Genomic DNA, 22,749 nt, shown 5'->3' with positions numbered 1-22,749 from the left:
CGAGGACAGCGACGAAGAGGCGCCGGCGCCGACCAACCCCGTCCGCCACGGCGACCCAGGACAGGGTTGTAGCAAGGAGGATGACGGCGTGCAGGACGACGACGGCGGCGACTACACCGCCTTCTACAAGCTCCTTGGCATGCAGTAGGCTCGGGGCGGCGGCGGCAGCGTAGTTTTATTTTTCTAAGTTTTTAAGTTATGTCTTTAATTTTGTACAAATATCAATGAAAACCGCCTGAATTTCGTCCAAATTTGTGTCATTTTGTATGAATCTAGCCGAATTTGGAATTCAAAAAATGGCGTCTGGGATCAACTTGGGACGGCGGTTGGGAACCCAATCGCCCCCACGGCGGAAATAGCATCGGCTAGCCCCCAGACGGCGATATTTCAGTCCCTGAGGGCACCGAATGGCTGGAGATGCCCTTAGCTCCTACTCCATCCGCTCCTAAATATTTATCTTTTTAGAGATTTCAAATGGACTACCATATACGGATGTATATAGACATATTTTAGAGCGTAGATTCACTCATTTTGCTTCATATATAGTTAATTGTTGAAATCTCTAAAAAAACAAATATTTAAAAACGGAGGGAGTAAGTCTCAAGAGTGTTTTTTTTCAATGGTCAAGAGGTAAGTTGGAGAATTGTAAAAGTGGACCTGAATCATTGCGTGATCTGCAGAAATAATTTGTTTCCCGGAGAGTACCAATCGGCAACGGCATATGAAAGTTCCAGCGTCGATAGGGACAAATTGTTGCAATAAACTGTTCCATTTGGCAATGCCGACCGGTAGACTAATCAACTTGTCACATTATTAGGTGAAGCTAAGAACCCCACCACCAATCTTATATCCAAGTCGTCGCATGGTCATGAACCAAACAGCTCATTTGCAGATTGCAAGTAGACGAGTTGTGAGTAGTAAAAGAAGGTCTCCGTGGAGACATACAATTCTTGATCACAGGAACCGGAAAAGATACAGGAAAAGAAAATAGTGTGCATGCAAGCTCTGAATCTTCTGAACGATGAACAAGACGTACGCACGAATTAATTGGTGTGCCTGGCCTGGAGGAGTGGCTTGATTTGCACCGGCAACAACGATCGGCTGTATATATACGGTGGCGCCGGGTCGATGATCTCCCCTCTCGCTCACACGATGGTGCAGGGGCCGGAGTCGTCGACGTAGCAGTAGGATTGCGGCGGGCAGCGGGGTGGCGGCGGGCAGTGGCGTGGCGGCGAGCAAGCCTTGGGGCAGTAGAGTGGCGGCGGGCAAGCCTTGAGGCAGCACTTCTGCATCTTCTCCAGGCATTCCTTCTTCTTCTTCTCCTCGGCCTCCTTCTTCTTCTTCTCCTCTTCCTCCTTCTTCTTCTTCTCCTCCGCTTCCTTCTTCTCGTCGCCCACCGTCACCACTGTCGCCGGGTGCTTCCCCTTGCGCAGCGCGTCGACGACCACCACCACGTCCACTTCCCCCACCACCGTCAGCGTGCTCTTCTCCTCGTCGTATGCCATCGACTTGACGCCTGCCATGGACACACACGACACGACCTGTCAAGTAAGTTATAGAGACGAGCGAATCAAGGCTATAGAGCGAGAGAATATACAGACCTTTGACCTTGGACACAATCGTAAGGACGCAAGATTTGCACTTCTTGCAGACCATCGGCACCTTAAGCACCATCTGGTTCAGAATAACAGAAACGGTGAGTAACCAATAAAATCTCAGAAACAAGCTTGGGAGGAAGGAAATTAAGAGCATGCAGAACCTTCATCTTCACGGGCTCGCGGCGAGATCAAACTAGGACACTTGAAGGTTGCTGATTGGTGTACTTGGTATATGTGCCTGGATGCAAGCTCTCCCGAAAGCCTCCTCTCTGGCTTTATACTCCCTTGGTGGTTTGGACTCTGGACTCGGTCAATTGCAACAATCATTGCCACAGTGCAAAACCAACTCATGCAAATGCATTTCATATTGCTGTTTCTACAAGGAGATTTGAAATAAGTTTTAAGTCAGTAACTAGTCGTAGTAGTAGGTGTGCAGCCCGGATGTGTTCAGCCGACTCTCCACCGGATGTCGACATGATGAGAATTATGTAACACCCGCAAAAAGAAGTCCCGGGATTTTCAGTACCTTCTCATCTATTTGGTGCGTTTTTTGCAACGAACGGCGGCAGTTAAGCATGTGCTTATTCTAACAGCTGGTTGGAAGTTGAATTAGTATATGCCTAATCATCAATGGATTGGTAGTATAATAGCTATGGCCGTGGTGGCTGTCTGGTTAGCATAGTCATATTTTTTTATTAGTGCTTGACTAACCAGCAACCTGGGGAGACGACTCGGTGTCACGGGAGACGTCGGCAACTAATACCACTGCGACAAACAGCACGGTATGGGTACTGGAACGAACATATATATGCAGTAGTTGGTTCGTATTAGTTATTTTTTACGAGAAAATTTTCGATCTATTCATCAACTGTCAAGGCAGTACAAAGAACACTAGAAATAAAATTTACATCCAGGTCCGTAGACCACCTAGCGACGACTACGAGCACTGGAGCGAGCCGAAGACGCACCGCCGTCATTGCCCCTCCCTCGTCGGAGTCGGACGAACATTGTTGTAGTAGACAGTCGGAAAGTCGTCGTGCACCAGAACAGTAACCGCCGCCGATGAAGAGAAGCATAGACCAGAAGGATGCGAGCTGCAGACACACAGAACACAGACGAACGAAGACTGGATCCAGTCAGATCCACCGAGGACAAACGCCGACCGGATTCTACGAGATCCGTCGGAGACAAACCTTCACACGCCTTCCGACGATGCTTGAAACATCACCGGGACGGGGGCTAGGTGAGGAGGACCTTATTCCATCTTCAAGAAGCCGCCGCCGCCTCATTTTCTTGAGCATGGCACAAACCCTTATAAAACTCAGAAAAGCATCTAAAAACGGAACCCTCCCGCCGACAAGGACCGGGATCCACCATGCCTCCATGTTCCAAAGACGATATAAGATGAAGCGAACCGGCGGCGCCGGCGAGAGGCAAGGAAACCCTAGATGGGAGTTCGCACGTTCGTATTCAGTATTCTATTGGCGCAACGTCGTTTATAAGAAACTTTTAAGTATGGTTGCTCTCGTCCCTCCAGCCCAGGACATTATGTTTTGGCCTTTTGGGGGTGTTGATATTAGAACTTTTTGGAATGAGAGTGGGATAATGGGACAGCCGATCCAAGAGGGATCTCACGGAGCAAAACAATGGTAGATTGCCAACCTCCAGCATAGAAAATGCCGGCATTCTCTTGCTGGAACGGAGATTCCTAGCTGTTGGGTGTAATATGGGTGGCTGGTTGTTTTCAGCTCCGTTGTCCTGGAGAAAATTTTCTTGCAACAACGGCACTATAATCTTGTTAATAGGGGATTAGGCCCCACCGCCCCAGGACATGTGTCAAGGATGCACACGAAACCTTGGACGACAGAGGAAAAGAAAAATATGCAAGAGCAAAAGGATCACTACTCCCTCCAACCACTCTGCCTTCGTTGCAGAAGACCAGACAAAAACAACCCTGCTTAAACAAAAGGTCAAATGAAGCACAGAGTGCTTCAGAGAAAAGAGGCATCAATTAGTGTAAGTGCGATGGGCCAGGCTGATGATTGCTTCTCTTGTGGTCGGGTGTCTGCGATGGGGCAAGCCGATGATCAATTAGTACCGTCTGATTGACCAGAGTAAGGTCAGGGCAAGGCTTGTGTCAAATCTGATTAAGCTAACATAACCGTCTCATCACTGGACGGGCAAACGAGAGGGAGAGCGACGCTTTCCTTCAAGTCTCGGCCGGTACTGACTTGGGTAAAACTTTGATGTAATCAAAATCATTGTAGTAGGCTTCCTTGCCACATGCTTCAGCCGGGTAGACGCCACGAAAATGCTAGGGCCTCCTTTGGTTTGGAGGAATTTCATAAGAATTATAGAGGATATGATTCTTATAGGATTTTTTCTTTTAGAGCACTTTGGTTCATAGAAATGGATTTCTATTCCTACATAGGATTTGTTTCTATCCTCCACATTTCATAGAAAAATAAAAATGAGTCTAGACTCAATGGAAAATTTCTTTTGACGTGAACCAAATGACATCTTGTTTCCTATTCCTATTCATAGGATTTGAGATACATGTTATCTCATTTACTACAAATTTCCTATTCCTATGATAATCCTATCCTATGAACCAAAAGAGGCCTAGACCTACGAAGGGGCTACGAAGAGCTAAGTGACCTTCCATCCCTAACCAATAAATATCCCCTGGGTGGGCCCCCTTCCTTGGTTCCATCCAATAGGTCACACAAGATCCCTTATGATAAGTATGACATTACTTTTTTTTGCTCAGGATACCATATATGTCATTTCTTCACGAAACTTCACACGTGAGTAGAATGGTCAATCAAGTTTAATACCATATAATTTCATATATTGGTCTTGCGAGTACGCATGTAACCATGTTCCAAGAATTCTTGTCCCATTCCTTATGCTTTTACTAATAAATTGCTAAAGATATCACCCCCTTAAAAATTGAAGGAAAAATTGATGTGATGATTAAACAACAGATAGATCTTACATTGAACCTACAGAAGTTGTTGAAGAGTTGTTCTTTGTGCTAAAACCAGGGTAATGTTCTTCAGTGGACGTTCTCTAGGAAGGGTGGCAATTGCAAACATTTTGATGGCAACTTTAGTTATCACAAGGATGGGCAAAGATGACGATTTAAATTTGCAAGCACGGCAATTTTATAATGGAAAACAAAACTACAGCGTAGTTGTCATGCTCGCTAACTAAAATTGCAATGCTCGTGGCAACTAAAATTGCCATCCCTTCCCAGGGAAGGTTCGTTGGCTATTGGGGTCCTAAAACTAATTACCCCTTGTTTTCTTTTACTTTTTTACTTTTTGACAGATGCTCCTTTTTTTCTTAATACTTAGTACACCAAAAGTCATCTTTTGTCCTATAGTGTTTGGCAGACATTTCTGAAGTACAGTTAGTGCTGAAACTGACTGCCCTAGAGAAAAAGTTTCTATTAATGAAAACAATGAACTGATCTCTCAAAAAACAATGAACTGATCTCTCAAAAGATTGTTACAGGATATTTTACTGGCCAGCCCTGGTGCTTACCAGGAGGTACTACTGCCACCTGAAGAAGAAAATGTCATTCCCGCGTAGCACAAATGACAAGGAAACACAAGGATCCCACAAGGAATACACCTATAGGAAAGAGCAAGTGATTGTTATACATGCCCGGTGCAAGACTTATGTAAGTAATAAAAGTTTGGATGGGCTTCTTCAGTGATTTGTACTCCCTCCTATGCAGCGATCACTTTAGCAGCTTCACGCTTGGCAGTAAACTCTAATTCCTCCGGTGTGAAGGGAAGTGGCTTTGTGGGAGCAGGTAGTCGGCCAATGCTATCAACCTTGTCTCGTTGCTTGGGTGGAGGCCTCGCCGCTTTTGGTATAAGGCGGCCCTTCTTTGCAAACCATTCAGGTTTGAGTAGTGCCCTGAACCCAAGCTTGTTGTAGTACACCAATCTTACAGTTCCACCTGCTGCTTCAACTGCAGCTTTCGCCCTTGCGGTCGCCCTTGATACCTGCCAATTTACATTTGCTTAGGAAGGGATCCATAAAATTTGGATACATACTATCCAATCCGCAGCACCAATCTTCACAGCTGACCTAGTATGTGTAACCAGTCTTCTAAGTTGAAAATGTTATATCTTGATAATCAAAGCAATATAATTTCACTTAACATACATTGCAAGTAAAGTCATGCTAGTTTTTATTTCACTGCCACCACCTATTAGATACTATACTTATATATGAACCATGTTGTATTAGTTGGGCACATGCGAAACAATATTTAACAATAAGAAAGCTATATTTACTACACTCACAGTTGGAACTCCCTCATTGCCTCTACAAGAGCCACTACTTGTACTCGACATGATTGCAAGCAATGGACAGGCAGGTCATGCAAAGACATAACTAAATGGGCACATTCTGTGATATCATTATAATGGATAAATGGCGCTCGGCGGAACAGATACATTTACATTTTTGGATTATATGTCGTCGCATGCAGCAAGAAACAGAACAGAATAGGACTATGAAACATGCATGCTGTTCCTGAGAATGGAGGACTTGAAATGAACAAGAAACTGTATGCTTAAAGATTTAACTATTTCAAACTAGCTTTGGCTTGCCTCGAGGTGAATTGGCCATTTGATTTCTTCTGCACCACGGCCCATTAACCGAATCCCATCCTTTATTTGTTTTCCAATGGCACTTGTATCCTGATAAAGTGTGATAAGTTGATGTTGCAAAGAAGAAAACAGAAACATAGCTAGTTGAAAGAAATGACTGTAGTACCTTCAGTGTCTTCATTGTGATCAATTCAGAGGAATCAATTTTTCCAGCATTGATGAGCTTCGCAATTTTTCCCAGTCCACAGGGCTGACCACAGGGAAAGATGACCAACATCACACTATGCTCAGGGTGCCATTTGCAAATAAAAAATTGAACTTAAAGCATAAACAAAGTAATTGTCAAGTTGTTGAACAAGTTCTACAATGAATGTCCAGTTACCCAAATGAATGCAAAATTTTGACGTTATTTTGTAGATGTTGAAGTCAGACATTATCATGGATTAAATAGCAACAATTTGCTGAAAACAATCACTGCATGAACTAGCAGAGATAGGCATGTCGCATGTATGTGGGAATACAATTTCAGGAGGCTAGAAGATTGTAAAGCAAACAGAAAGTTACTCCACTGCTAAATGCCGAACAGTAAATCCCTTCACAGTACCTCCTGAAGGAGTTAACAAAATATGATAGATGCAATTCATTAGATTGTAATTTTTTGATGCTTTAGTCTTATGCTAGAGATTACGTAACATGATACAACTATATATATTACTCCCTCTGATCCATATTACTTGTCGCAGCTTTAGTACAACTTTGTACTAAAGCTGCGAGATCGGAGGGAGTATAAGAATATTGCATGTTCTTTTTGTGTTACGATGAACAAAGAAGAGAAGAAGAAAAAAACTATCAATGGGCACATCTATTAAAAGAACATTTTTGCATTGGTCTTCGCAATCTAATATATATAACACTAAAGAAATGTAACCCTGCCACATATGATACTTCTTTGAAGCCTGCACACACGCACAAGGTTCAGTTGTTCTTGCATACTAACATGACATGAAATAGTGCCCACCACTTTGCTAACATGAACTTATATATCCATTAATAGATTAGATAATGTGTAAACTTTAAATATAAGCCTAGGTTTCCTTCCTGGACAAATATCAAGCATAGAGATTTTGTCCAATCAACAGTTTACTCTTTAATAGATATGTCCAAAATCAGTGCACAATACCTCAGGTCTTACAACAGATTAGCAAAACCTCACCGATTATTTTGTCCACCAAAGTTTGGCGACCAATTCATGAATTCAATGCACAAGGCAAGTATCTTGGCACTTGGTATAGATCCACCACTGCTCACATATATCATACTCTAGCTGATAAGGAGCCGGCATACACTATCAACTAGAAGATAGATAGCTGAAATTGTTGACGCCCAAGCCAAGTCTTCCAATGCTGCAAGCTGGTGCTGCCCATTTTTCCAAAGCCCATAAGTTCCTTAAAAATGGCCGCTGCTATGTTATCTCAGAATGCCCATTTTCCCACCTATGACCATAATCTCTTGCTGTCTTCTCGGTACTTTCTATGTTATCTCAGAATGCCCATTTTTCCAAAGCTCATAAGTTCCTTAAAAATGGCCGCTGCTAGGTGAAAATCAACTATCCCGGTCTTCTCATAATGCATATTAAGGTACTTTCATGCTGCCTTTTGCCATTTTTAACACACAGTTCTATTGTTGTACACTGAGGAACAAAATGATCCAGAACCTCGTCTAAGAGCTACCACTACAGATAGGGCACTAGTAAGCTCAGTCAGAAATTCCTTCGCCTAACTAAGGAGCATCTACGAAGGGGACAAAATCCTTATCAAGGTAGCACTCGGAATAAGTGCTGGTAAAATGAAAATATGTGAACTCCGTGCACAGAGCACAGATCAAGCACCTTCTGTGCAGAAATGTTGACCCGGACAACTTACGGTCACAGAATCAAGCAACCTTCGAGAATGCCACACATACATGGAAAACAAGGAACGAAATGTTGATTCGTAATCAAACAACTTAGATCGCAAACAGCAAATGTCGCATTGCTGCGTGCAAGGAAAGCAGATGAACAGAAATGCAAAGAGGGCCCTGGACCTGGAACGTGAGCGAGAAGCGGTTCTTGAAGCCGCGGCGGGGGAGACGGCGGCGCAGCGGGGTCTGGCCGCCCTCGAAGCCGAAGCGAGCGGTGCCGCGCGCCTTCTGGCCCTTGTGCCCGCGCCCCGCCGTCTTGCCCTTCCCGGAGCCGATCCCGCGGCCCTTGCGCGTCTTCTGCTGCGTCGCGCCGGGGTTGTCGCGGATGTCGTTCAGCCTCAGCAGGCTCCCCACCGTCCTCAGTGGCCGCGGCACCTTTGGTGGCCGCGCCGCCGCTGACTCGGTGGCGTAGAAGTACGATGGTTGCCTGGGGGCGGGGAGGAGATAGGCGGGTGGGGCTGGAAGCGGGTGCCGGTGCGGTTGCGGGAGGCGGCGGGGGAACACGGCGGCGGTGGGGACGGTGCGGAGGAGCTGGGAGGCGCGGCGCAACATGGCTGCTGTGGTGGGCTGGCGGCTTCCTCCACCGGTCTGGCTGCGCCGGGGGTTTAGGGTTAGAATGGACGGTTCCGTGGCATAAAACCTCAGCCGCTGGCCTAAAAATGGACGCCCAGGATCACGTCACGTGCAGTCTTTGCTGGTTAGGTTGTCTCGCGTTGAGGGCTTTGGCGCGCCGTGCCGACGCCACCGCCGCAACACGCACCCAAAAATCCTAATCCTCCTCGCCGCCGGCGACCATGGTGTCGCAGCATGGCATCCTCCTCGCCGCGGGCCTCATATCCGACCACTTCGGCCCCCTCGTAGCGGTAAGATCCTGCCCACCTCCACTCTCCCGCCGTTCCCCTGCGTACTCGCAGTGTGTCAGCGTGTTCGTGCGTGTGAAGCCCTAACTCCGGCCGCCCGATCCCCTCTCGCAGAAGGTGTGCGACTGCCTCCTCCGCCACGGGGCGCTGCAGCTGACGGAGATTGTGCGCCGTCTCAAGCTCCCGCAGGGGCAAGTGAAGAACTCTCTCCTCGTCCTCATCCAGCACAACTGCGTTCAGGCCTTCTCATCGCCCAGAGGCAAGCCCGTATGCAAATCCCTTGGCTATATGATTCGATTCGATACCCTGCTAGTCCGTGACTCCATATATTTTTTCTGTGATTGTAGGCGATAGGACCATCACGCTCTACTTGGCCATCTTCGACAATGTCCTGCATCGGCTGCGCTTCTCAAAGTTCATCTCTGTTATCCGCGCGGACATTCCAGAGGTCCGTACTTGGATACGCACTTGATTTTAGTTCACGCTTGCTTGTTAAAAGCTGGGATTGATTAAAGCAGCATCCATAATTCTCTGAATGCTGAAATCAGTGCGGAGCAGATGGTACTGTAGATTTTTTTGCACCTTTTGATTCTCGTTGCTAGATGCATATCAACCTTGATTAATGGTCTAGAGGCGATGACAAAGAGTAACTGAGATATCTCGGAGTATTACACTAAAGGTTATTAACATGTGCTAAAACAATCACAATGCATCTTGACCTTGATTACTGATCTAGAGTTGATAACATGGGGTACTTGCAAATTTAGGTCGGGGTCCCGAGGATGTCCTTTACTCTTTCATGATATTTAGCTACTGCAGTCACTGTTGGCAAATAGAAGCTACCTAATCCTTTCTATCTGGAGTTTGCCGTTCAGCATAATCAAATTATTGTAGTGCTGTACGTCTGAACATATTCTTCTTACACTTCAAGATCATAAGGCATCATCTTTTCGTCGACAAACATTTTCCTCTATATGTAGTGCAAGATGAACCGTTTCATATTCGTACTATTTGACCACATTGTGGATGAGCTTTATGTCATTAGGAGGACGGGTGTGGTGTGTCTAGATATTTTTGTGAGACAACGTTAGAGTGTAATAGATGGAGTGGTGTTTCTCTGGCTGCACTGTTTGTAGTGTAGTGCCAGACTCCTGTAATTTGGTTTGCTCCCTTCAATAAAACTAAGGTATGCCATTGGCGTACTCTGAAAAAAAATCATACTATTTCAGCTTGATCATTCCAATTTTTTAAACTAATGCTGTATTTACATTCTCGATCCATCCTCTGGGTTAATCTCCAAGCATGCTACACTGTGGTGCATGGTACCATGTATGACCCTATTTTCAATGTTCCCCACACTTATTAGGGCGTCAAGGGCGGATATTGCCTTTGGAGGCCGAGCTCCATGGAGCTCGGTTTTGAAAAATTCAAAATTCATCAAATTTCAATTTCCACATTTCAAAAAACTCCGAAAAAAGTTACAGACATACATGGAGGCATAACACACATCTGTGTAAATTTTCAGGGCAAAATACGTTGAAATGAGGGCTGTGCAAAAAAGACAACTCTGAGGCTTTTTAACACATGATACTATTCATCCTCCCAAGCCATGAATTTGTCTTTTTTGAACAAGTCACATTTCAACGTGTTTCACCCTGAAATTTTAGATACATACACATAACATCCTTGTTTACTTGCATAATTTTTTTCAGATTTTTTTGAAACGGAAAAGTTTGAATTTTGAATTTTTCAAAAAAAAGGCCTCCATGGAGGCCGAGAGCCAAACATCCATTCTCCGTCAAGGGTCCGTACTATCCATATTATTGGACTACTATATTTTATAAAATACAAATATGGTTAAGATTTTCCTGTACGATTAACATTTTGTATTTTCTCACGTATATTCATATTTGTACTCTGCCCTGAGGGTTGAGAACTTGTGCACTCTGAAATCCCCCCAATCCATAATACTAGAGTGTTGAATCTGAACAAGCAAACACTTTTGCAGAAAGATGATCATATCTGCAGCATAAAATAAGTTGCTATATACACATATTTTAATTGTAATTTATTAGTGGAATTATTTGTATTTTTACTCTATATATCGATATACATATTTAATTGGACTACAGTGTTATAAAAGTCATTAGGTTCTAGGTTTGATGCTTGTGATGTTGTGGCCATTCCCTATTCTCCACCCATGGTAACAGAGGCGGGTTGACAGGGTAAGGGGAGAATGCTGTTGGCTGTGGGGATGTTGATATGATCCCTTTTTAGGTGTTTAATAAATATGCTGGTAATTATTGTTTGTGATATGCTGGTAGTTGATAGAGAAACTGACAGATAACATACCTTGCCTGAATTTACATTCTAATTGTTCTGGTGCTATTTTTGCTACAAAATGTGTGATCGTTTCCCGGGCCATTCTCAGAAGAAAATAAAGTTAATTTTAACATTATGCCTACAATCATTGAGTACTTGTAACTTTTCCAAAGTTTATGACCTTATGCATAGAACTTATGTATCTTGCAGTCAGAAACTCTTATTGAGGGATTGCTTCAGAATGGTAGGCTAACATTTGACCAACTTGTGGGACGCACAATCTCTAAAGTGCCAGAAGGTATGTCCTTTTAATTTGTTGAAGTTGTTATTGGATCATCCACTGTTCTTTTTATGATGTTATTCTCTTTCCTTTTTTCCCATAATCTTTGATATTTGCTGGTGATAGTGACTATTACTGTTCCCTGATAATGGGTCATCCATGTTCAAGGCACCATCCAACCAGCAAGGGAAGAAATACGAATGAACTTCAACAAACTTGTGTATGCACGTTATGTGGAACGTTGCCCAAAAGCTGAACCCTATTTCAATCCACAGGAAGATGAACAATCTACAGCTGCAAGGAGAAGAGTTCCAAAAGTATGTAAAGTGATTCCCTGTTATGGACATTCCTGGTCATTTTAATAGGCCTCTACTTACTTTTATAGTTTTCTACTGTAAACTAATACAAATGCATGCAGGATTGGTAGAAGCTGACTAGGCTGGTTAGTTTAGTAACTTGGTCTTGTAATTAGACATCTTAGCAACGGGCTAATTAGCTAGCTCGGTGGTTTGGGTCCTTTTTATGCGAGGCCTGTTGACGAAAATCATCTTACTCTTAACTCATGGTCATCACCTGTACACTTTGTGAAAACTGATAGTTACTAGTACCAAGATCTCGATGCTTTAATAATGCATTAGTACTGTTCTTTCTTCTGTTGCTATGTTCTGTGTATGATAGTCAGTTACAGGACCTGAGAAAATTATCTTTGTTACAGACTGCCGAGGAGGTTCTTTCACTTCAGCAGAAAGTTGTCAATACTGCAACCCTTTCTGACCCAGAAAGGTTTTCTGAGATCCCATACGGCATGGAGGATGCATCAAAGACAAATGATTGTCCTCATAACGCTGTTGCAGGTGCTAAGGTGGTGTACTCTTTTTACTTATCTTCACCACCATGTTATGTGAAAATTTGGTGTTTGTTGTTTCGGCCATCCTGTAGTTAAACGAGAAAAGGCAAAGTGACATGTGTAGATTTTTGTCAATGGTGAAGGCATTTTCTGAAATTATTGATAGGAACTAGCAAATGCAGCAACAGTATGCAATGCACTGCTTTTATCATCATGTAATTCTCTGTGTCGTTATTTCATCAGCGGAAACACGGAGCCTTTGAGGTAGATGAAGAGCTCAACTCAACAATTGCAGAGAATGAAGTACTTTGGCGGGTAAATTTTGAGAAATTTATATTCTGTCTAAAGAAGAAGGTATGTTCTGTTATCATAGCATTACTATGGATAGCATATTTATGCAGGCGTCTTCATCTTTTTATCTGCAGCGGTGTTTCTGTATTTTCTTTTCCTTGCTTGCATTGGGTCTTCTAGAAGTAGGATACCTACCAAGCCATTGTTTTCTACAAAACAACAGTGAGATTTATTGCTTGGGAAGAGGAGTGGGGGTCGGGTGGGGTTGCTGCTGCCATGAAGAAAGGATTGTAATGTAAACCCCAAAGCGAAATGAAGTTTGTACAGTAAAAAGAGGACAAAAGCAAAAAGGAATGTACTCCATGAACATATAATAGCTTCTGCACTGTATTGAATCTCTCTCTCTCTCTCTCTCTCTCTCAATACCACTGCCAGTGGTATTTCTCCCAATACCAAGCTGATCATGAACAATGGAAGCACAAGTCCAGTCAGGGAGCTTTGGCGTCGATGACAGAATAGTGATGGGAGGCCGATCAACAGAGCTGCATCTTCCTCTATCTTGACAATGTTCTTGACTGTGGAGATCTTGGAGACTATCCAAGAAGTTCTGTGGCGTGGGGATGAGTCCGAGCTGCTCCTCGGAGGGGATGAGCCAGAGCTGCAAGCGAAGATAGAGCCAACTGAAGCGGCAACTGGCAGCTAGGGGTGGGCATGTTGTTGTGTGGGCCATGAAAGTTATTCTTACATGCTGTGGTCAGCTTCAACTTAAGAGTTTTCTCTAGCTTCTATTGCATCTATTTAACTGGTTTGAGATGCACATCAGAGATGCCGTAAGGCTTGCCTGTCATGTACAGGACTGTGTTGTTGTACTGCACCTGCTTTTTTGTCCCGAATAAGTTAAGTTGAATGAGGATTATTCATGTAGCAGCACCGCCGCCTCATACCCCCACAAAAAGAGAGCAGAGAATGCAGATTTTTCATTTTGAAATCTGTTTATTTGTGTATATGCATGAACGGTGCAGCTGAATGAATCATGCAATTCGACTTTGTTAATTCTCACTTAATGTTTTCCTTCTTGCATTAAAGTTTTGTGCAGACCGAAAGAAACCAAAGCTGAAGGTTGGCACACATCCTATCTGGGAGTCATTTTTCGAAGCTAACTTAACTGACAAAGATACAAACTCTGGTAGTACCCGATATCAATATCTCAAGTATCCTTTCAATAGTAGATCCAGGAACACAGCAATTTTATTTTTATGGCTTTACATCCACATATAGTCTTGTATGAACATAACTATTTTTAACCTGCATTTCTGTTTTTAAATTCCATCGGTTCTGGTCTTGCCTCTTGGTGGTGAGCATTAACTAAGAAATGCTAGTTTCTGTTTGAGCTATTTATTTGAAATCTATAGCTTGGCACAAAGAAGGGGAGCCTTGGCACAGTGGTAAAGCTGCTGCCTTGTGACCATGAGGTCACGGGTTCAAGTCCTGGAAACAGCCTCTTACAGAAATGTAGGGAAAGGCTGCGTACAATAGACCCAAAGTGGTCGGACCCTTCCCCGGACCCTGCGCAAGCGGGAGCTACATGCACCGGGCTGCCCTATAGCTTGGCACAGTCTTGAATGAGCCAGATTAGGGAATGTCATATGCTAGTTTATTTCCTACAATGTCATATGCTGCCCTATATGCTGAAGTACCAATGTACCATGACAATTTATCACTTTAGTTACATGGTTCCAGTTTGATTAATAGTTGCCCTATCGATATCGATGCAAGGAAAATCACTATACCTTGCTTGAAAATTATATAATATCACTAGAGGGGGGAAAGACCATTCTAGCAATCAGTTGTGAATTGTTTCCAACAAGTATAACATTGAGTTCCATTCTTTCAGTGACATCATCAACAAATGGTATTTTGGAGAAACTAGGACAAAAGGAAGGAACTGCAGCAATGACAATTGGTGACATAAAACCAGTCCTGCTGGATTTACAGTGTACTACTTCCGATGGGGAAGAATTTACTTTTGGTAAGTTACTGTTGATATTTTTAGTCTGTATAAGTCGAATACATCGAAGTTCTGTTAGTTAAGTGCTCGGCATGAAGCCCAGTTCAAGCTTGCTAGAAATGAACTTCTATGGTTCGGAAATCAAAACTTGCCACTAGGCAATGGATGCCATAAGGAAACTGATTTCAGTCCAGTCCAATTCCTGGATTGAATTGTGGTAGCTTAATGTCTTAATTATATTGGAACTTCGGATATGATCATGTGAACCAGTCCACACTCCGCACTTCCAGCTAAGGAGACATGTTGGTTGGTCTATACATGGAAAAAGTACTATAGCTATGACATCTTCCATTGTTTTCATAATTAGTTCGAGCCTAGTTACCATTAGGTTGCTGATACCGACGGCCTGCTATTCCATGAAATTGTGCTGTATGCAGTGATAACAAAATATTCCGCCGAAGCGTGAAAAAGCCTCTAAACAGCTGGAAATTATGTTGTAGAAACTTACTTTCCTTGTTACTTGTCTTCCATTCTGAACTCTGGATGCTCAAAATTAGTATGCCAACCTTGAGTTAACATCATAATTTCTTTTATGTAAGATTAAAAAACACTTGATGTTTAAATTTAGTTTGCCAGCCTTTGAGTGAACATCATAAGTTCTTTTTGTAAGATTTTCATGACAGTGGTATTGTTTTTCTGTAGATTTACGCAAAATGGTTGAAGCATGTAGAAATGAGGAGGTACCAGATTGTGTTACTGTTTCATGGTTTATTTGAGTTATTAAAAAACACTCCCCTGTCCTTTCCGTACTAACAGTTGACATGCACATGTCTTTTATGTGTGCATTATAGATAGAGTCACTTGTGAAAAAGAAATACGGGCAAGAAGCTTTTACAATCTTTAGGCTATTGGTCACACAAGGTTGTGCAGTTGAGACAGATCAAGTAAGTACTCTTACATATTGAGGAAATTGTAGAACTATGCTTTGCTATTGTTGTCAAACTCGTTTGGTTAAGAAAGCTTCTGTTATGCATTAATTTTATTTGTGTGATCCTGTTTTATGATTGTTTATTTGATGACATGGCTTCCTGTTGCAACCCGAAGTACACAAATCTAAACTTTGATTGCAAATGTGCAGATTATTGACACAACAATTCTTGACAAGCAGATTGTTCATTCAACTTTGTACAAACTATGGAACGATGGCTACATAGATACAGAGGTCTGTTTCCTAGTGTCATCAGAAAAGTAGTATTTCTTGCTTGGAGGGCAGAGAGAATGACAATGATAACCCTCCTTGCTTTAAATGTTAGTTGTGCGATAACTTCACTGCTTTGATGGTCTACTACTTTACTATACAAGGCAGGTGGCCCATATTAGCCTTACGAATGCATCATCAATTCATGATATATTGCGTTACTTTCATCATAAATCTGCATCATTTATAAGCATCAATGCAGTTTTAAAAGGCTATTTGAGCATTTGGGATAAAGCTTGTAAACAAACTTGATAAGTTAGTTAATACAAGAGTAAGTGTCTAAAGTTTTCTTGACACATTAAGTACTTAAACACAAATAATATCCAGTTATATGTTCTAGAGTAATTCCTAGTTATGTGAATGGTGCTCGAACACCTTAACCCACACTTTCTGAGTTTTGTAGTGTGGCAATTGGTAATACAGCAAAAGTTTAGAACTTCTTGCACCCATAAGTTTCACCAGCTCAAGAGCATATGTAGGTGCTTTATTAAACACTTATTCCTTAAAATGATTGTAAGTAACTTCTGTAAATTTACTGAACAAATACCAGTTTTAGGGAAGATCCTTCAAAACAAATTAAGGATAAGGAATGGGAAAAGTTTAGAACTTCTTGCACCCATAAGTTTCACCAGCACTAATGCTGCATTATTGGGTTACAAATTTGAAGGAATGAGTGGGTTATAAGGAATCTGCTAGAGAGGCTCTAATGCTGCATTAGCATAGTTGGAACTATCCAGAAATAATACCTGTGAAAGTGATTCTATTGGACTGATACAGTAGAAAATTAGCTGGAACTAGGAAATTGAATGCATCTGCTATTGCTGTTTCTGGCTTTTGTTGTGCCCCAAATAAATGTTTGCACTAGATGTTTGACAAAGTGAGATGTTCTTAAGCCACATAGAATGGTATTTTTGTTTCACACGTCACCCATGGCAGAGTTATCGTCTAGCAACTTTCAAGTTTCAGTTACTTTCCTGGAGCAATAGTTCAGAGCTTCCACACTACTGCAGTTCTGCTACCTCAGTTTCAAGCTAACCTAAAGAACTGACTATGGCTTAAAGCTAGGAGAACTTTTGTTGTAAATTACAGGATATTATGCATATGGATATCCTGCAAGTTTATAAGTAACAAAAGATGTCTCATTTTGTGCTTCTGTTCACAATAATTCTATTATGTTTACAGAAAATCGCTTCCGCAGCAGGAACAGGGTACGCACAGTTTTTCGTATGGAGAGCCAAAAATACATTTCGTGAGCAGTTCATCGATAATCTCTACCATGCTGCTTTGAACTTGCGCCAGATGGTGAATTACATTGCTGAACTTCTGCTCGAGGTTATCATCTAATGATCATCATTTACAGTTTTTTAGCTGTAAGCTGAGTTTTCCTAAGCAAAACATTGTTTATTACTTTTACGTTTCATGAATTCAGGATGCACGTCAGGATTGGTTCCTCTATTGCCCATATGTTTATCATCACAGTACATACATGACTATATAATGTGTTTATGCCATATCATAGTTGCAATTCAGTTTGATTGTTTCTTTACTGAGTCGGCATTTTCATAGCGTTGTTTGGTTGGGATCAGGCTTACATTATTAGATCATCCCAAATGCAGAGCAGGAAGATACGTAACCATATATCGAGGCCAATAATTTCCTATGCTCCCATATAGAAAACCTTGGTTAGAAACAACTCTCGAGTTACTAGATTGAAGAATCAACTGGGCTGAGATCAGTTTACATTAGTACCATCACTGGGAAGTTGTAGGGCACCAAGAATAATGTCTGTCTGCGATATGGGATTAGTTGCCACCATGCCATCTTACTAAATGAACCCTTACCTTGCTGAAACTAACTTTGTTGGCTTGAAGCAGGTTTTACTTGCAGAGATGTGTGCAACCTGACCTTAACTCACGAATTGTTCATGTATTGCAGGGTTCGAAGGACGAAACAAAGCTGCGGAACAGAAAGAACATTCTGATCCTGGCCCTCACGAGACATGATGACTCTCTCATGCTGTTCCATGATTTTTGAAAACACCGGAGCCGATCTTAGTCCACCATAAATGTAGAAAGTAAACCAGACTGAAGTTAGACAACTGAATTAATATATCTTTGGCTCTTAGCTGATTTCACCTATGGGAAATTCATTTACGCTGCATGTTTTGAGATCTTCGATATCGCATTTTGCCATTGTTGTGTTTGGAAATTCCACACTTTGGTAATGTCCAGCATGCAATTGGCACGGCAGGAGGAATGCTATTCCCACCGATCTGCCTCGTCATCCGGCATGTGAGGCTATCCATTCCATTCGTCTGGCCAAATGCCACTCGTACCGGCAGGCAGGCAGGCCACCGATGATTGGAAGCGGATAATCACAATAATTCGCAAGTTGCGGGGGCGTCGATGCTGCGCCACTCGGAGCGGCCACCATTGCATTTGCATTATCTATCTATCAATCCGCGCGCGAGAGGTAGAGGTCGCAAACGCGTCGTCTCATGCACGTATGACCATGGACTTTTGCGAGGCGTATCGCACCCATGTGCGCACACACATGCATGAAGCAGCCCTACAGCTAATGCGCGCGCATACGGCCAGGTCAACTGCCGCAGTTAGCTGGAGAGAAATAACAAAACCCCGACGATTCTTTCTTTCCGCAATGATAAGAGAGTCCCCCCACTGATTCGGCCTTGTTCCGCGGGGAATGTTCGACGGCGTACCAACCTCCTTAAACAACGGTGTGATGAGGGCAAAAGTCTGTACGTACGTACACAATCGACCCGCCTATGCAGATGGATAGATATATTGTACGTGCTTGCGTATGATTGTGTCCACACATTGTACGTACGTAGTACGTTATCTACACCGAGGGATGAGGCGCTGCTGGTAGTAGTGGCGTGTTACCATGCACGAGCACGAGCCTGCAGTCTCAGGGATTTGTGTGGTCCAGCTGGTGAGTGACAATCTCGCCTCTTGTTTCCTTGTGCCTTCTGAAAGTTCCAAGCCAAGTGGTCGTGCCTTTTCTTCTTGTTGCTACTGTCCGTGCGTTGTTACCGATCTCCATGTAGCACATTATATCGGCCATCATTTGAACTTTTCTAGCTCCGTATATATAGCTTTTGGAGCGTGAACTCAACTTCCCGATTTGGTATTGCGGAAACTTGTGGAGACAGATGCCCACGCTTGCCAGTCGGCACTCAGGAAATGGCACGATGAGCAGCTGGGTGCATGTTTCTGAACCTGAATTCGCAGTGCGTACCCGAGTTTTACGTCGCTTCAAGTAAGGGAAGGCTCCGTTGCTGTGGGGCTGAGTGGTGGCGATCGACTCCTATGCCTGCTACAACAACCAACCCATTTAGATTCAGGGCTTGCAATGCAAGCAATTCCTTCGGGCCCGGTATTGCCTGACAGCAAGACACACACACACAGACACACACACACACAAGCACTGTGCCATTCTCCTTGTCACCTGGGAAAGAAGGATTGGTTTCTAGTGCTACTATTTTATTTACGTCTCGCTGTGCATGATAAGACTAGTGATCACCCACCCAGCGTGCAGTGAGATCCGGAATACGCGTGTGACATACTGACCACGAACGCAGACATCCTCCAACCTATACTACAGATCGATCGACTAGAAAAATTCGGAATCCCTTGTGATTGACGATTGAACGTAAGCGCGCCTCAGTCATCGGTCAGAAGACCCTAACCCTGTGGATCAGTTTGCAGCCAGAGCAGTTTTTTGCTCCTGCGCTGCTAATGGACTACGGGACACATGTGACGGTGCTGCTAGGCTGCGTACCGTGGTCAAATGGACGATGAGCTGGAGGCCAGGCACCAATGGAGTACCACCATGTGCCGTGACAGAATGTGTTGCCGCCTGGGCATGTGACCTTGCTTCCTCCCCCGCCCACCCTTCAGCAGTAGTCGCGGACAAATTTGAAGCCGCTTTTGGGAACTTGTTGCCAATCAATACCGGGTCGTGTCTGATCGATCGGGCATCAGCTCTGCGCGCGCGGCGTCGCGTGGGAGTGGGATTCGGGGTGGAGGCCACTTCGTTCGGAAAAGAATTCTATGAAACGAGGTCTCACGCGAGACTCATTCTGATGAATGACACGTGGCATTCATAAATCATAAAGTATCCCTCACCCCCATTTAAAAAGGCGATTTGATAATTTGCCACCCCTTACTTCCCCCTTTCACAATTTGCCATCCATTGTCTCAATGACGGACGGGCCCAGGCCCCACCTGTCATTCTCAGGGGGCAAATTATGAAAGGGGGAGGTAAGGGGTGGCAAATTATCAAATTTGCCCATTTAAAATTAGGGGGGAGAGAGATTAGATACTTTGTGATTTGTGAATGCCACGTGTCATACATCAGGACGGGTCTCACCTGCTAATCGTGAGATCTGATCTCATATATTTTTTTTCCTTCTAGATGCTCAGGACGGGTCTCACGCATGACCGCCCCGCTTACACGGAGCACCAATTTTTTCTTCTAGGAATATCGTGCGGAGCGGTGGCGGTAATATTAGGGTAACACAAGCAACCGAAGACGTGAAGATCGTCATAGGATGGAGGAGACCCGAACAAGAGGTGATGAGGTGTATAGCTCCATCGTGATTTGCAAGGCCGGATGTTAAGGAGAACCGTGGCGGTAGCGAGTGCGTCTGACCAAAACCGTGCGGGCATGTGTGCATGGAAGAGCAATGCGCGAACACTCCCATTGAGAGTGCGGAGCACACGTTCGGCACGACCGTTTTGTTGGGATGTATATGGACATGTGAGACGAAAGATGGTGCCATAGGTGGATAGAAGATGTCGAATAGTGAGGTTATCAAAAAAAATTCGTTATCTGTTTGAAGGCGAGCAATGGCGCGATGAAAGTGGGTGTTGACGTAAGCATAAAGGGAGTGAAGGGTGGAGGCGACTTCGGATTTACGGCGTAACAAAAAAGTCCAAGTGAAGTGAGAAAAATCATCTAAAATCATGAGGTAATATGATAAGCCCGAATTGCTAGGCATCGAAGATGTCCAAACATCACAATGAATAACATCAAATGGAAAAGTGGCAATTGATGTGGATGAAGAAAACGGCATCTTTCCGATACGGCAAGCATGACAAGTATGAGCCGCTGATTTATTACATGAAAAGGAAAAATTGCTCAAAATTTTGTGAAGAGCGTCGGCACTGGGATGACCAAGTCGAGCATGCCAAAGCGAGACATCGGCATGAAGAGCAACCGGACTGCCACTCGTAGTAGGACCGCATGGGTAGAGATCGTCGAGGGAATCACATCGGTGCAGAACCCTCCAGGAGCGAGCATCCTTGACAGAGAAACCAAGAGCGTCAAACTCAACAGTGACATGATGTTCACGAGTAAGAGTACGAACAGAACATAGGTTTTTGATTAAGGATGATGAGACAAGCACATTATTAAGGGTTAAAGATGAAGAGGGAAACAGAAGGGAGAACGAACTGTGATGAGTGATGGGAAGAGAGGTGCCATCACCAACCACGATGCGAGAGTTAAAAGGATAAGGGGAGGCACAGGAGAGGATACCGGGGTTAGAAGCCATGTGAGCGGCGGCGCTGGTGTCCATGTACCAATCGCCACCTCCGTTGTAGTTGCTCAGCAAGGGTGCAACATGAAGGGTGGAGAGGAGTGCCGAGTCCCAAACACCGCCGGGGGTACTGCCATACGGGTCGTAGGCCGGGGGGCATCGTAGGCCACGGCGCCGCCATATGCCGCAGGACCGGGGGCGGGCGCGGTCAGCAGCGCCTGATGAGAGGCCGGCCGTGCACCAAGGATGCCCGGAGCAGGGGGCGGGGACGGGCATGGAGTAAGCATGCACAATGCCCGTCCAAGGGTTGTACCCCGACAGCCAGGGTGGTGTAGGGACTACCGCGGGGTTCACGGGAAGGCGCGGTGCCGTGTTGGAGTTGAGTGGCCGACCCCCACGACCCTTCTGCTTGCGACCACCAGATGGGGCAGGCGCGGGCGTGGGTGGCGGGGTCGGGGCAAGAGGACGAGGCGCGGGCGGGGTTGGAGACGCGCCGTGGCCGCCGGCGAGGCCGGCGTGGAGAGCGGTGTGGGTCGCCTGCCCAGCAGAGTGGCGAAGGCGCTTCTCCTCCATGCGAAGATACGTGACGGCCTTGGCGTATGTCGGTGTGACGAGGGAGAGGTTGGCGGCAGACTGGCCGAGGTCAGGGTGGAGTCCCCGAAGGAGGTTGGTGAGGAGGACGGAGTCGTCGATGGTCATGCCGACGTCGCGCAGCTCGTCGGCGAGGACCTTCAGCCACGTGCAGTATTCATCGATCGAGAGATCGTTTTGCTGCAGCATGAAGAACTCTCCTTGGAGGAAAACACGACATTGGAGTTGATTGTCGAGGAAGAGGTCGCACAACCGTGTCCACATGGCGTACACCGATGGGTCATGGGAGTTCACCATGTCGAAGAGACCCTGTGAGATGGTGAGGAAGAGCCACTTGATGATGCAGGCGTCCACGACAAGCCAGTCGTCGTCGTCCTTCATGTCGCGGAAGTCGACGCTCCCGTAAACGTGCTTGATGAGACAGTAGGAGCAGAACAAGAGCGCAAAGTAGGTGCGCCATGCGTTGTAGGATGACGAGTCAAGGTCGAGGACGACGGGCACGTGATCTTTGATGTGGAGCTCGTTGAGGCGGTCAGAGGTG

General features: G+C 44.6%; 3 protein-coding genes across 3 annotated transcripts; 1 reads left to right on the top strand and 2 right to left on the bottom strand.

The window, feature by feature from the left end:
* Nucleotides 1-818: 818 nt before the first annotated feature.
* LOC125548545 (heavy metal-associated isoprenylated plant protein 2-like) lies at nt 819-1,913 on the bottom strand. Its single transcript, XM_048712121.1, has 3 exons — nt 1,760-1,913; nt 1,602-1,674; nt 819-1,516 (listed from the first exon to the last, which is right to left on the bottom strand). Exons 1-3 carry the CDS (start codon nt 1,763-1,765, stop codon nt 1,146-1,148), a joined length of 450 nt encoding a protein of 149 aa, XP_048568078.1. The 5' UTR covers nt 1,766-1,913; the 3' UTR covers nt 819-1,145.
* A 3,157-nt stretch (nt 1,914-5,070) lies between these two features.
* On the bottom strand, nt 5,071-8,815 carry LOC125544561 (50S ribosomal protein L15-like). The gene is made up of 4 exons (XM_048708291.1): nt 8,312-8,815; nt 6,396-6,479; nt 6,230-6,319; nt 5,071-5,617 (listed from the first exon to the last, which is right to left on the bottom strand). The coding sequence occupies exons 1-4, from the start codon at nt 8,738-8,740 to the stop codon at nt 5,336-5,338; spliced, it is 885 nt and encodes a 294-aa protein (XP_048564248.1). The 5' UTR covers nt 8,741-8,815; the 3' UTR covers nt 5,071-5,335.
* A 32-nt stretch (nt 8,816-8,847) lies between these two features.
* LOC125544560 (DNA-directed RNA polymerase III subunit RPC3-like) lies at nt 8,848-18,226 on the top strand. Its single transcript, XM_048708290.1, has 14 exons — nt 8,848-9,051; nt 9,163-9,307; nt 9,396-9,496; nt 11,581-11,668; nt 11,819-11,967; nt 12,366-12,512; nt 12,741-12,851; nt 13,875-13,974; nt 14,683-14,817; nt 15,499-15,536; nt 15,648-15,740; nt 15,935-16,018; nt 17,237-17,386; nt 17,990-18,226. The coding sequence occupies exons 1-14, from the start codon at nt 8,983-8,985 to the stop codon at nt 18,086-18,088; spliced, it is 1,509 nt and encodes a 502-aa protein (XP_048564247.1). The 5' UTR covers nt 8,848-8,982; the 3' UTR covers nt 18,089-18,226.
* Nucleotides 18,227-22,749: the final 4,523 nt, after the last annotated feature.

The sequence above is a fragment of the Triticum urartu genome, chromosome 3, assembly GCF_003073215.2.
Source record: "Triticum urartu cultivar G1812 chromosome 3, Tu2.1, whole genome shotgun sequence".
Taxonomy (NCBI): Eukaryota; Viridiplantae; Streptophyta; class Magnoliopsida; order Poales; family Poaceae; genus Triticum; species Triticum urartu.
This window is presented reverse-complemented; position numbering and strand designations above follow the sequence as displayed.